This window comes from Oncorhynchus masou, unplaced genomic scaffold (genome assembly GCF_036934945.1).
Source record: "Oncorhynchus masou masou isolate Uvic2021 unplaced genomic scaffold, UVic_Omas_1.1 unplaced_scaffold_2490, whole genome shotgun sequence".
In the NCBI taxonomy this organism is placed as follows: Eukaryota; Metazoa; Chordata; class Actinopteri; order Salmoniformes; family Salmonidae; genus Oncorhynchus; species Oncorhynchus masou.
The window spans coordinates 17,482-32,684 of record NW_027008943.1 but is presented as its reverse complement, the minus strand read 5'-3'; the positions used below and the strand labels follow the sequence as shown (position 1 = coordinate 32,684).

Below are 15,203 nucleotides of genomic sequence, written 5' to 3'. Positions count from 1 at the left end.
CCCAGCAAACACTACTGAAACCCATTTTGTAACGTTCCCCAGCAAACACTACTGAAACCCATTTTGTAACGTTCCCCAGAAAACACTACTGAAACACATTTTGTAACGTTCCCCAGCAAACATTACTGAAACCCATTTTGTAACGTTCCCCAGAAAACACTACTGAAACCCATTTTGTAACGTTCCCCAGAAAACATTACCGAAACCCATTTTGTAACGTTCCCCAGAAAACATTACCGAAACCCATTTTGTAACGTTCCCCATAAAACACTACTGAAACCCATTTTGTAACGTTCCCCAGCAAGAAAATCCAAATTAATAATAATTGCTCAAACAGAAGGTGAACAGAGTCACTGACAACAACCAAAACAAAACAGGAGGGGTTCTGAAAGACACTCATGGGGGTGTCCACCGATAGTTGCCTAGCAACAACAACAACCAAAACGAAACAGGAGGGGTTCTGAAAGACACTCATGGGGGTGTCCACCGATAGTTGCCTAGCAACAACAACAACAACAACCAAAACGAAACAGGAGGGGTTCTGAAAGACACTCATGGGGGTGTCCACCGATAGTTGCCTAGCAACAACAACAACAACAACCAAAACGAAACAGGAGGGGTTCTGAAAGACACTCATGGGGGTGTCCACCGATAGTTGACTAGCAACAACAACAACAACCAAAACGAAACAGGAGGGGTTCTGAAAGACCCTCATGGGGGTGTCCACTGATAGTTGCCTAGCAACAACAACAACAACAACAACCAAAACGAAACAGGAGGGGTTCTGAAAGACCCTCATGGGGGTGTCCACTGATAGTTGCCTAGCAACAACGACAACAACAACCAAAACGTAACAGGAGGGGTTCTGAAAGACACTCATGGGGGTGTCCACCGATAGTTGCCTAGCAACAACAACAACTGGACTGTAAAAGACACCCAGTGAATTTTCCCAAGAGACAAAGAAAATAAAAACCCAAACTGAAAAGATAGGAAGCAAAACCCAAAAACTGGGAAGATCAGACACTGGACTGTTTTATCTAGAAATCAAAGCGGGAGCGCGAACTAAAAGGTGTTGACCCTCCACATCTCTCAAAGACCACTGGCCCAGCCGCTTTTAAATGTCACCTGGGCAAGCGCTTGACTGATTTCCTTTATATGAACTGCAACTCAGTAAAATCTTTGAAATTATTGCATTTAATATTTTTTTGTTCAGTGTAGTTAAATTACATGTAGTTCCCCCGACAGCCCATTTTGTTTACAGTCTTTGGTATGACTAATTTTGTCCATTCTTCGTTATAAAACACCTGTTGTTTTCGGGGGTAATACATGTTTATTCTGAGGAAGAGTTACTTATCAGTAGGAAACACACTTTAGTGTGAAACTAAAGGGAGGGACTAAGGCTACATAACAAATGGCACACTATTCCCTATACAGTGCACTACAGAGCGCTATGGGCTAAAAACACAAACTTCACTGGCTGCATTGTGAATGTGACTCAATAGCACCATCTACAGGACGATAGGGGAAACTACGGACTGCATTGTGAATGTGACTCAATAGCACCACCTACAGGACGATAGGGGAAACTACGGACTGCATTGTGAATGTGACTCAATAGCACCACCTACAGGACGATAGGCGAACTACGGACTGCATTGTGAATGTGACTCAATAGCACCATCTACAGGACAATAGGGGAAACTACGGACTGCATTGTGAATGTGACTCAATAGCACCACCTACAGGGCGATAGGGGAAACTACGGACTGCATTGTGAATGTGACGACAGGGGAACTTAATTATTTTAAACAGTTTTCACAGGATGAAACATATTATTAGAATAGTTTATTTATTAAAATCAGATCAATACTCAGATAATAAGAGACAAAAATCAGTAAACTGTGTTTACCAGAGAAAGTGTTCATTAGTACTGTAGTATACTGTACACTGTCGTGCGTCCCAAATGGCACCCTATTCCCTATTATATAGTGCACTACTTTTAGCCAGAACCCTATGGGCCCTGGTCAAACGTAGTGCACTAAATTGGGTGTCATTCAGGAACTCAGATTAACAATTTCTTGTCAAACATCACATTCTCTGACACTTTAAAAAGCTCATATTTGAGCTCATGGAGTAAACAACTGACGTTCTGCAATAGGGAGGAGTAGTGTAGGTCCTGAATGGTTTCCCTACTCCCTTTACAGTGCAGTCCTTTTGACCAGTGTGAATGGTGTCTCGTTTGACCAGAGCCCAGTGTGAATGGTGTCTCATTTGACCAGAGCCCAGTGTGAATGGTGTCTCGTTTGACCAGAGCCCATAGTGAATGGGGTCCCATTTGACCAGAGCCCAGTGTGAATGGTGTCCCGTTTGACCAGAGCCCATAGTGAATGGTGTCTCATTTGACCAGGGCCCATAGTGAATGGTGTCTCGTTTGACCAGAGCCCACAGTGAATGGTGTCTCGTTTGACCAGAGCCCATAGTGAATGGTGTCTCGTTTGACCAGAGCCCACAGTGAATGGTGTCTCGTTTGACCAGAGCCCACAGTGAATGGTGTCCCATTAGGGACATCATGAAGCAGTAAAACCTCCCATCATGATCACAGTTCAGACACACATTGGCACGTTTCCAGTACTCTTATTTCGTAGTCCGCTCAGAGAGGACTTTTATTTTGAAGCCACCGCCAGCCCCGTGTCTTCACTAGGAGATGATTGGACAGTGTCTCTCATGTGACACTCTTGGTGCCTCTTCAGCTGCCCCGATGCCGTGAACCCTTTCCCACATGCGCTACAGAGGAAAGGCCGCTCCCCTGTGTGTGTCCTCATGTGTAGTTTCAGACTCCCCGGTGTGGTGAACCCCTTATCACAGACAGTACAAGGGTACGGCCTCTCTTTAGTGTGTGTGATCTGATGCACTTTCAGGTTGCCAGATTGGGCGAAACTGGTCCCACATATGGCACAGATGAACGGTTTCTCTCCGGTGTGTGTCCGCTGGTGGCTCTTCAGGTCTCCAGCACGCAAGAAGGTTCGGCCGCAGAAGGAACAGCAGAATGGTTTCTCTCCGGTGTGGGTTCTCTGGTGGGTCCGTAGGTTCCCCAGCTCCGTGAAGCTCTTCGATTGGAGACAGATAAACAAAAAGACACAAAAACAAAAATGAAAGAGGGGAAGCAGAGAAATATCGCACATATAACAGATCTACAGCTTATAAGACTTGCTTTCAAAGAGAATGGAAAATCTATAACTCGCATTTCTATCTGAAAACTGTTGGTTCGTACACAAAGCTACATAAGGTAACTTTAATTGACACGCACCTTGCCACACTGGCAAATGTGGTAGGTCTTCTGCCCCGTGTGGAGCAGCTTGTGTTTCTTCAGGTCGTGGGCTCGGGAGAACCGTTTCCCGCACTCTGAGCATTGGTGTGGTTTCTCCTTGGTGTGTGTCTGCAGATGGGTCTTCAGGTTGCCGCGGATGGCGAACCCTTTACCGCATACGGAGCAGTGGTGGAGGTTCTCCCCTTTGTGGATCATCTGGTGGCACTTGAGCGACTTGTATCAAATCAAACTTTATTTAGATCATTACTTACAACAAAATGCAGTGCAAAGTGCTTCCCACACATAAATCAATAAACCGTGAGAAAGATAAAAACAAAACAGCAGACGAGGAGTAAATAGATAAATTAAGACCGTAAAACAACAACGAACCTTGAAATAGGAGAAGCTTTTCCCACAGTCATTGCAGTGGTACGGTTTCTCCTCCCGGTGAGTCTGCTGGTGGTCTTTATAGTGGGCCAGCCGGGAGAAGCTTTTCTGACACTGGGAGCACTGGTACGGTTTCTCCCCTGTGAATAGAATAACTTATTTTTTTTATAAAGTTTATATTGCTTTAAACTGGTGTTGAGAACAAGGTACACTTATTTTCCACCATAATTTGCAAATAATTTCATTAAAAATCCAACAATGTGATTTTCTGGATTTTCTTTTCTCATTTTGTCTGTCATAGTTGAAGTGTACCTATGATGAAAATTACAGGCCTCTCTCCTTTTTAACTGGGAGAACTTGCACAATTGGTGGCTGACTAAATACTTTTTTGCCCCACTGTATATTCTAAAGCATGCATCCTGTTTGCAATATGGCACTAAAGTAAAACGGAAATGAACTTTGTCCTGAATAAAAAGCGTTATATTTGGGGCAAATCCAACACAACACATCACCGAGTACCACTCTCCATATTGTCAAGTATTGTGGTGGCTGTATCATGTGATGGGTATCCTTGTTATCGGCAAGAACTGGGGAGTTATTTTTAGGATTAAAAGAAAAGGACTAGAGCTAAGCACAGGCAAGATCCCAGAGGAAAACTTGGTTCAGTCTGCTTTCCAACAGACACTGGGAGATAAATTCACCTTTCAACAGGACAATAACTGAAAACACAGTTAAAGTTTTGACTTTAAAATCGGCTTGAAAACTTGAAAATGGCTGTCTAGCAATGATCAACAACAAACTTGACAGAGCTTGCAGAATTTAAAAAATAATGTGCAAATATTGTACAATCCAGGTGTGGAAAGCTCTTAGAGACCTACCCAGAAAAACTTGCAGCTGTAATCTAACATGTATTGACTCAGGTGTGTGAATACTTATGTAAATTAGATGTTTCTGTATTTCAATACATTTGGAAAAATATGTTTTCACTTTGTCATTACGGGTAGATGTGTGAGAAAATAAACCAATTGAATCCATTTGGACTAAATTGGTTTATATGTATAATCTATCCACTATGGAGCTGTGAGAGTAAGTCCCGTTGTATCAGTCTGAACGCAACCTCAATATAATCAACAATTCATTCATGTCATTGCACAGCAATCAAGCTTTTTATTTTAAAATGAAATAACCAAAAGGGAACCTTGAATAATTAAACAATAAATATCTAGATGTTTCTGCCAAACATCTATTTTTTTTTAAAGCCCCGTGTTTTGAACGGATGTTTGATTAGTAAACAGTAGGATCAGTTATGGGTAGACTTTAGATCATTCACAAGGTCCAGCGAGGCACATTAGCAGGGCAGTCACCGGGTGTATTTAGGTAGGATGTATCGGCGTTAACAGATACCACTGGAACATGGCAGTAGCATCATTCCCCTGATACTGAGACGCTCTGCCTGTCTCCGTCTCATCGTTCTCCTGATACTGAGACGCTCTGCCTGTCTCCGTCTCATCGTTCTGCTGATACTGAGACGCTCTGCCTGTCTCCGTCTCATCGTTCTCCTGATACTGAGACGCTCTGCCTGTCTCCGTCTCATCGTTCTGCTGATACTGAGACGCTCTGCCTGTCTCCGTCTCATCGTTCTGCTGATACTGAGACGCTCTGCCTGTCTCCGTCTCATCGTTCTCCTGATACTGAGACGCTCTGCCTGTCTCCGTCTCATCGTTCTGCTGATACTGAGACGCTCTGCCTGTCTCCGTCTCATCGTTCTGCTGATACTGAGACGCTCTGCCTGTCTCCGTCTCATCGTTCTGCTGATACTGAGACGCTCTGCCTGTCTCCGTCTCATCATTCTGCTGATACTGAGACGCTCTGCCTGTCTCCGTCTCATCGTTCTGCTGATACTGAGACGCTCTGCCTGTCTCCGTCTCATCGTTCTGCTGATACTGAGACGCTCTGCCTGTCTCCGTCTCATCGTTCTGCTGATACTGAGACGCTCTGCCTGTCTCCGTCTCATCGTTCTGCTGATACTGAGACGCTCTGCCTGTCTCCGTCTCATTGTTCTGAGACGCTCTGCCTGTCTCCGTCTCATTGTTCTGAGACGCTCTGCCTGTCTCCGTCTCATCGTTCCCCTGATACTGAGACGCTCTGCCTGTCTCCGTCTCATCGTTCTGCTGATACTGAGACGCTCTGCCTGTCTCCGTCTCATCGTTCTGCTGATACTGAGACGCTCTGCCTGTCTCCGTCTCATCGTTCTGCTGATACTGAGACGCTCTGCCTGTCTCCGTCTCATCGTTCTGCTGATACTGAGACGCTCTGCCTGTCTCCGTCTCATCGTTCTGCTGATACTGAGACGCTCTGCCTGTCTCCGTCTCATCGTTCTGCTGATACTGAGACGCTCTGCCTGTCTCCGTCTCATCGTTCTGCTGATACTGAGATGCTCTGCCTGTCTCCGTCTCATCGTTCTGCTGATACTGAGACGCTCTGCCTGTCTCCGTCTCATCGTTCTGCTGATACTGAGATGCTCTGCCTGTCTCCGTCTCATCGTTCTGCTGATACTGAGACGCTCTGCCTGTCTCCGTCTCATCGTTCTGCTGATACTGAGACGCTCTGCCTGTCTCCGTCTCATCGTTCTGCTGATACTGAGACGCTCTGCCTGTCTCCGTCTCATCGTTCTGCTGATACTGAGACGCTCTGCCTGTCTCTGTCTCATCGTTCTGCTGATACTGAGACGCTCTGCCTGTCTCCGTCTCATCGTTCTGCTGATACTGAGACGCTCTGCCTGTCTCCGTCTCATCGTTCTGAGAGACGCTCTGCCTGTCTCCGTCTCATCGTTCTGCTGATACTGAGACGCTCTGCCTGTCTCCGTCTCATCGTTCTGCTGATACTGAGACGCTCTGCCTGTCTCCGTCTCATCGTTCTGCTGATACTGAGACGCTCTGCCTGTCTCCGTCTCATCGTTCTGCTGATACTGAGACGCTCTGCCTGTCTCCGTCTCATCGTTCTGCTGATACTGAGACGCTCTGCCTGTCTCCGTCTCATCGTTCTGCTGATACTGAGACGCTCTGCCTGTCTCCGTCTCATCGTTCTGCTGATACTGAGACGCTCTGCCTGTCTCCGTCTCATCGTTCTGCTGATACTGAGACGCTCTGCCTGTCTCCGTCTCATCATTCCCCTGATACTGAGACGCTCTGCCTGTCTCCGTCTCATCGTTCTGCTGATACTGAGACGCTCTGCCTGTCTCCGTCTCATCATTCTCCCGAGTGCACTCAAGCCTATTCCTATCGCGATTTGAAACGTTTCAAATCATCCCGAAAAAAAAGAAAAGGTTTCATCATGGCCACAAATTTCTCTGGCCCAGCCAATACTGGAATCCTGGCAGCTGCTGCCTGCTGAGAGAGAAATGTAGTGGGCTGAAAAGGTGGGCAGACTTCCATAGTCCCCCCTCCTTAACACAGCATGGCAAGCCTGAAACCGTCGGGCTGAGAATGAGAACTCTCCACAGAACACATGAGAACTCTCCACAGAACGCATGAGAACTCTCCACAGAACGCATGAGAACTCTCCACAGAACGCATGAGAACTCTCCACAGAACACATGAGAACTCTCCACAGAACGCATGAGAACTCTCCACAGAACATGAGAACTCTCCACAGAACGCATGAGAACTCTCCACAGAACGCATGAGAACTCTCCACAGAACGCATGAGAACTCTCCACAGAACATGAGAACTCTCCACAGAACGCATGAGAACTCTCCACAGAACACATGAGAACTCTCCACAGAACACATGAGAACTCTCCACAGAACACATGAGAACTCTCCACAGAACACACAGAACTCTCCACAGAACACATGAGAACTCTCCACAGAACACATGAGAACTCTCCACAGAACACATGAGAACTCTCACAGAACACATGAGAACTCTCCACAGAACACATGAGAACTCTCCACAGAACACATGAGAACTCTCCACAGAACACATGAGAACTCTCCACAGAACACATGAGAACTCTCCACAGAACACATGAGAACTCTCCACAGAACGCATGAGAACTCTACACAGAACACATGAGAACTCTCCACAGAACACATGAGAACTCTACACAGAACACATGAGAACTCTACACAGAACATGAGAACTCTACACAGAACGCATGAGAACTCTACACAGAACGCATGAGAACTCTACACAGAACGCATGAGAACTCTACACAGAACACATGAGAACTCTACACAGAACGCATGAGAACTCTACACAGAACGCATGAGAACTCTACACAGAACGCATGAGAACTCTACACAGAACGCATGAGAACTCTACACAGAACGCATGAGAACTCTCCACAGAACGCATGAGAACTCTCCACAGAACTCATGAGAACTCTACACAGAACGCATGAGAACTCTCCACAGAACACATGAGAACTCTCCACAGAACACATGAGAACTCTCCACAGAACACATGAGAACTCTCCACAGAACACATGAGAACTCTCCACAGAACACATGCCAATGACATGGAAGACAAACAGGATTAACATAAATACATTTTAAAATGGCAAATATTACATGTATTATAGAACTGACCCGTGTGGATGCGCTGGTGGATCTTGAGGTTACCCTGCGCTGTGAAACCTTTCCCACACTCGGAACACTGGAACGGCTTCTCTCCTGATGAATAGATGGACAGACAGAGACGTTTCAATGTCACAAATAACAGAGTTAAAAAAACACATTGAGGCCCAATCAAAGAGAGTTTTGAGACACTGATAACATTTGTAGGCAATTATAATATCAATATCTGTTATAATACATTGCATCATATTATTAACATCATGTTTTTTTATTTAATTTAATTAGGCAAGTCAGTTAAGAACAAATTCTTATTTACAATGACGGCCTACCGGGGAACAGTGGGTTAACTGCCTTGTTCAGAGGCAGAACCCCAGATTTTGACCTTGTCAGCTCGGGGGATTCCATCCAGCAACCATTTCGGTGTTACTGGCCCAACGCCCTAACCACTAGGCTACGCTGCCGTGCCCTGATCATCAACAAACATCCCATGACATCATCCTCTATACGCCTGGAAGAAGGAGCACTACACCTGTGTGGGTCATCTGGTGTTTCTTCAGCCCTCCCAGACTGGCGAAAGTCTTCCCACACTGGTGACAGACGTGGTTCACCCTCTCTCCTAGGGATGAGTTAGAGGTACTGATAAAGTCGATCAAGAGCATCCATATATATCGATTCCAACATTTTGTCATCTAAGCCAGAAATCTTGCTTGTTTGTAGGTGACCAAATACTTATTTTCCACCATAATTTGCAAATAAATTCATTAAAAATCCTACAATGTGATTTTCTGGATTTTATCTTCTCATTTTGTCTGTCATAGTTGAAGTGTACCTATGATGACAATTACAGGCCTCTCTCATCTTTTTAAGTGGGAGAACTTGCACAATTGGTGGCTGACTAAATACTTTTTTGCCCCACTGTATATCGATTCCAACATTTTGTAATCTAAAACTAATGGTGGTGCAATTAGGCTTGAGCACCACCATGGCTGCTTACAGCTATATTCTATCTTGTAATAGTCTTTGAAAAATACTGAAAAATAATAATTGTTCACAATAACCTGTGTGGATGGTGAGGTGTCTCTTCATGTCGTCTGAGCGTGAGAAACATTTCCCGCAGACGGAGCACTGATGGGGTTTCTCTCTGCTGTGAGTCTGTGTGTGCCTCTTCAGGCTCCCCACAGTGACGAAGGTCTTGCCACACTGGGAGCAAGGGTGTGGCTTCTCCACTGCACTCTGAGCGTTCGAACTCTGTTCATTCTCCCCATCGAAACTGCCTGTGTCCGAGTTGGCGCCTCCTCCTGTTTCCGTGACAACACTACAGGTTAAATACGGTAGGGGACCGTGTGTATCTCTTAAGATCAATGTTCTCTTACGTAAACACTATAAACTATCAAAGTGGATACAACCAAAGCTTTTATCATCCCCATGAATGGTTATTGTGGTCTGTGATTACCTGAGTTGGTCTCATCTCTGCCACCTCCCTCCTCCTCTGCATGTCTTTTAACAATAGAAAGCCCTGTTAAAATACAGATTCACATGAATAGAACCGATAATATCCATCAGAACTTCTATAACAGGTAACCAGGTAACCAGGTAACCAGGTAACGGGGCCAGAGTGTATGCTGATGTTTATTATTTCTGTCAATCAGTGTTTGATATAGACATGGGTAACCAGGAGTGTACAATAATGAGTGCAGAAGGTTAAGAGTACTACTACCCAGAGGACTCTCTCCCACCCCATTCTAGCTAGCTACTGTCCTGCTACTTCCCAGAGGACTCTACTGTACTACTACCCAGAGGACTCTCTCCCACCCCATTCTAGCTAGCTACTATCCTGCTACTTCCCAGAGGACTCTCTCCCACCCCATTCTAGCTAGCTACTATCCTGCTACTTCCCAGAGGACTCTCTCCCACCCCATTCTAGCTAGCTACTGTCCTGCTACTACCCAGAGGACTCTCTCACACCCCATTATAGCTAGCTACTGTCCTGCTACTACCCAGAGGACTCCCCCACCCCATTCTAGCTAGCTACTGTCCTGCTACTACCCAGAGGACTCTCTCCCACCCCATTCTAGCTAGCTACTGTCCTGCTACTACCCAGAGGACTCTCTCCCACCCCATTCTAGCTAGCTACTGTCCTGCTACTACCCAGAGGACTCTCCCACCCCACTCTAGCTAGCTACTGTCCTGCTACTACCCAGAGGACTCTCTCCCACCCCATTCTAGCTAGCTACTGTCCTGCTACTACCCAGAGGACTCTCTCCCACCCCATTCTAGCTAGCTACTGTCCTGCTACTACCCAGAGGACTCTCCCACCCCACTCTAGCTAGCTACTGTCCTGCTACTACCCAGAGGACTCTCTCCCACCTCAGTATAGCTAGCTACTGTCCTGCTACTACCCAGAGGACTCTCCCCCACCCCATTCTAGCTCTACTGTCGTGCTACTTCCCAGAGGACTCTCTCCCACCTCATTATAGCTAGCTACTGTCCTGCTACTACCCAGAGGACTCTCCCCCACCCCATTCTAGCTAGCTACTGTCCTGCTACTACCCAGAGGACTCTCTCCCACCTCATTATAGCTAGCTACTGTCCTCCTACTACCCAGAGAACTCTCTCCCACCCCATTCTAGCTAGCTACTGTCCTGCTACTTCCCAGAGGACTCTCTCCCACCCCATTCTAGCTAGCTACTGTCCTGCTACTACCCAGAGGACTCTACTGTACCACTACTACCCAGAGGACTCTCTACTCACCTGACTTCACTGCTTCTCCTTCCTCCTCATCCATGTCCACTTTCACAACATTACGCCCTGGTGGAGAACACAAGATACAGTACTGAAAACAGACCGTAGTGATGAACAGACTAGCCTGACTGAAAACAGACCGTAGTGATGAACAGACCGTAGTGATGAACAGACAGTAGTGATGAATAGACTAGACTGAAAACAGACCGTAGTGATGAATAGACTAGCCTGACTGAAAACAGACCGTAGTGATGAATAGACTAGCCTGAAAACAGACCGTAGTGATGAATAGACCGTAGTGATGAATAGACTAGCCTGACTGAAAACAGACCGTAGTGATGAATAGACTAGCCTGAAAACAGACCGTAGTGATGAACAGACTAGCCTGACTGAAAACAGACCGTAGTGATGAATAGACTAGCCTGACTGAAAACAGACCGTAGTGATGAATAGACTAGCCTGACTGAAAACAGACCGTAGTGATGAATAGACTAGCCTGACTGAAAACAGACCGTAGTGATGAATAGACTAGCCTGACTGAAAACAGACCGTAGTGATGAATAGACTAGCCTGACTGAAAACAGACCGTAGTGATGAACAGACTAGCCTGACTGAAAACAGACCATAGTGATGAACAGACTAGCCTGACTGAAAACAGACCGTAGTGATGAACAGACTAGCCTGACTGAAAACAGACCGTAGTGATGAACAGACTAGCCTGACTGAAAACAGACCGTAGTGATGAATAGACTAGCCTGACTGAAAACAGACCGTAGTGATAAACAGACTAGCCTGAAAACAGACCGTAGTGATGAATAGACTAGCCTGACTGAAAACAGACCGTAGTGATGAATAGACTAGCCTGACTGAAAACAGACCGTAGTGATAAACAGACTAGTCTGACTGAAAACAGACCGTAGTGATGAACAGACTAGCCTGACTGAAAACAGACCGTAGTGATGAATAGACTAGCCTGACTGAAAACAGACCGTAGTGATAAACAGACTAGCCTGAAAACAGCCCGTAGTGATGAACAGACTAGACTGACTGAAAACAGACCGTAGTGATGAATAGACTAGCCTGACTGAAAACAGACCGTAGTGATGAATAGACTAGCCTGGAAACAGACCGTAGTGATGAACAGACTAGCCTGACTGAAAACAGACTGTAGTGATGAACAGACTAGCCTGACTGAAAACAGACCGTAGTGATGAACAGACTAGCCTGACTGAAAACAGACCGTAGTGATGAACAGACCGTAGTGATGAATAGACTAGCCTGCCTGAAAACAGACCGTAGTGATGAATAGACTAGCCTGACTGAAAACAGACCGTAGTGATGAACAGACTAGCCTGACTGAAAACAGACCGTAGTGATGAACAGACTAGCCTGACTGAAAACAGACCGTAGTGATGAATAGACTAGCCTGACTGAAAACAGACCGTAGTGATGAACAGACTAGCCTGACTGAAAACAGACCGTAGTGATGAACAGACTAGCCTGACTGAAAACAGACCGTAGTGATGAATAGACTAGCCTGACTGAAACAGACCGTAGTGATGAATAGACTAGCCTGACTGAAAACAGACCGTAGTGATGAACAGACTAGCCTGACTGAAAACAGACCGTAGTGATGAATAGACTAGCCTGACTGAAAACAGACCGTAGTGATGAACAGACTAGCCTGACTGAAAACAGACCGTAGTGATGAATAGACTAGCCTGACTGAAAACAGACCGTAGTGATGAACAGACTAGCCTGACTGAAAACAGACCGTAGTGATGAATAGACTAGCCTGACTGAAAACAGACCGTAGTGATGAACAGACTAGCCTGACTGAAAACAGACCGTAGTGATGAACAGACTAGCCTGACTGAAAACAGACCGTAGTGATGAATAGACTAGCCTGACTGAAAACAGACCGTAGTGATGAATAGACTAGCCTGACTGAAAACAGACCGTAGTGATGAATAGACTAGCCTGACTGAAAACAGACCGTAGTGATGAATAGACTAGCCTGACTGAAAACAGACCGTAGTGATGAATAGACTAGCCTGACTGAAAACAGACCGTAGTGATGAACAGACTAGCCTGACTGAAAACAGACCGTAGTGATGAACAGACTAGCCTGACTGAAAACAGACCGTAGTGATGAATAGACTAGCCTGACTGAAAACAGACCGTAGTGATGAACAGACTAGCCTGACTGAAAACAGACCGTAGTGATGAATAGACTAGCCTGACTGAAAACAGACCGTAGTGATGAATAGACTAGCCTGACTGAAAACAGACCGTAGTGATGAATAGACTAGCCTGACTGAAAACAGACCGTAGTGATGAATAGACTAGCCTGACTGAAAACAGACCGTAGTGATGAACAGACTAGCCTGACTGAAAACAGACTGTAGTGATGAACAGACTAGCCTGGAAACAGACCGTAGTGATGAACAGACCGTAGTGATGAATAGACTAGCCTGACTGAAAACAGACCGTAGTGATGAACAGACTAGCCTGACTGAAAACAGACCGTAGTGATGAATAGACTAGCCTGACTGAAAACAGACCGTAGTGATGAATAGACTAGCCTGACTGAAAACAGACCGTAGTGATGAACAGACTAGCCTGACTGAAAACAGACCGTAGTGATGAACAGACTAGCCTGACTGAAAACAGACCGTAGTGATGAACAGACTAGCCTGACTGAAAACAGACCGTAGTGATGAACAGACTAGCCTGACTGAAAACAGACCGTAGTGATGAATAGACTAGCCTGACTGAAAACAGACCGTAGTGATGAACAGACTAGCCTGAAAACAGACCGTAGTGATGAACAGACTAGCCTGAAAACAGACCGTAGTGATGAACAGACTAGCCTGACTGAAAACAGACCGTAGTGATGAATAGACTAGCCTGAAAACAGACCGTAGTGATGAACAGACTAGCCTGACTGAAAACAGACCGTAGTGATGAACAGACCGTAGTGATGAACAGACTAGCCTGACTGAAAACAGACCGTAGTGATGAATAGACTAGCCTGACTGAAAACAGACCGTAGTGATGAACAGACTAGACTGACTGAAAACAGACCGTAGTGATGAATAGACTAGCCTGACTGAAAACAGACCGTAGTGATGAATAGACCAGCCTGACTGAAAACAGACCGTAGTGATGAATAGACTAGCCTGACTGAAAACAGACCGTAGTGATGAATAGACTAGCCTGAAAACAGACCGTAGTGATGAATAGACTAGCCTGACTGAAAACAGACCGTAGTGATGAATAGACTAGCCTGACTGAAAACAGACCGTAGTGATGAATAGACTAGCCTGACTGAAAACAGACCGTAGTGATGAATAGACTAGCCTGAAAACAGACCGTAGTGATGAATAGACTAGCCTGACTGAAAACAGACCGTAGTGATGAACAGACTAGCCTGACTGAAAACAGACCGTAGTGATGAATAGACTAGCCTGAAAACAGACCGTAGTGATGAATAGACTAGCCTGACTGAAAACAGACCGTAGTGATGAATAGACTAGCCTGACTGAAAACAGACCGTAGTGATGAATAGACTAGCCTGAAAAACAGACCGTAGTGATGAATAGACTAGCCTGACTGAAAACAGACCGTAGTGATGAACAGACTAGCCTGACTGAAAACAGACCGTAGTGATAAACAGACTAGCCTGACTGAAAACAGACCGTAGTGATGAATAGACTAGCCTGACTGAAAACAGACCGTAGTGATGAACAGACTAGCCTGACTGAAAACAGACCGTAGTGATGAACAGACTAGCCTGACTGAAAACAGACCGTAGTGATGAATAGACTAGCCTGACTGAAAACAGACCGTAGTGATGAATAGACTAGCCTGACTGAAAACAGACCGTAGTGATGAACAGACTAGCCTGACTGAAAACAGACCGTAGTGATGAATAGACTAGCCTGACTGAAAACAGACTGAAAACAGACCGTAGTGATGAATAGACTAGCCTGACTGAAAACAGACCGTAGTGATGAATAGACTAGCCTGACTGAAAACAGACCGTAGTGATGAATAGACTAGCCTGACTGAAAACAGACCGTAGTGATGAATAGACTAGCCTGACTGAAAACAGACCGTAGTGATGAATAGACTAGCCTGAAAACAGACCGTAGTGATGAATAGACTAGCCTGACTGAAAACAG

General features: G+C 45.6%; 1 protein-coding gene across 1 annotated transcript; it reads right to left on the bottom strand.

Moving 5' to 3' along the window:
• Positions 1 to 1,187: 1,187 nt before the first annotated feature.
• On the bottom strand, positions 1,188 to 11,077 carry LOC135533594 (gastrula zinc finger protein XlCGF57.1-like). Its single transcript, XM_064960883.1, has 8 exons — positions 11,026 to 11,077; positions 9,728 to 9,790; positions 9,333 to 9,572; positions 8,804 to 8,890; positions 8,287 to 8,370; positions 3,698 to 3,834; positions 3,308 to 3,541; positions 1,188 to 3,107 (listed from the first exon to the last, which is right to left on the bottom strand). The coding sequence occupies exons 1-8, from the start codon at positions 11,057 to 11,059 to the stop codon at positions 2,664 to 2,666; spliced, it is 1,323 nt and encodes a 440-aa protein (XP_064816955.1). The 5' UTR covers positions 11,060 to 11,077; the 3' UTR covers positions 1,188 to 2,663.
• Between the last annotated feature and the right edge of the window lie 4,126 nt (positions 11,078 to 15,203).

Excerpts from the sequence above, each read along its gene's own strand:
- LOC135533594 (XM_064960883.1), bottom strand. The coding sequence starts at position 11,059 with ATGGATGAGGAGGAAGGAGAAGCAGTGAAGTCAG. Across the intron at positions 9,791-11,025 it reads AGGAGAAGCAGTGAAGTCAG|GGCTTTCTATTGTTAAAAGA; the intron begins GTGAGTAGAGAG and ends GTATTTTAACAG. Across the intron at positions 8,371-8,803 it reads ACACCAGATGACCCACACAG|GAGAGAAGCCGTTCCAGTGT; the intron begins GTGTAGTGCTCC and ends TCTATTCATCAG.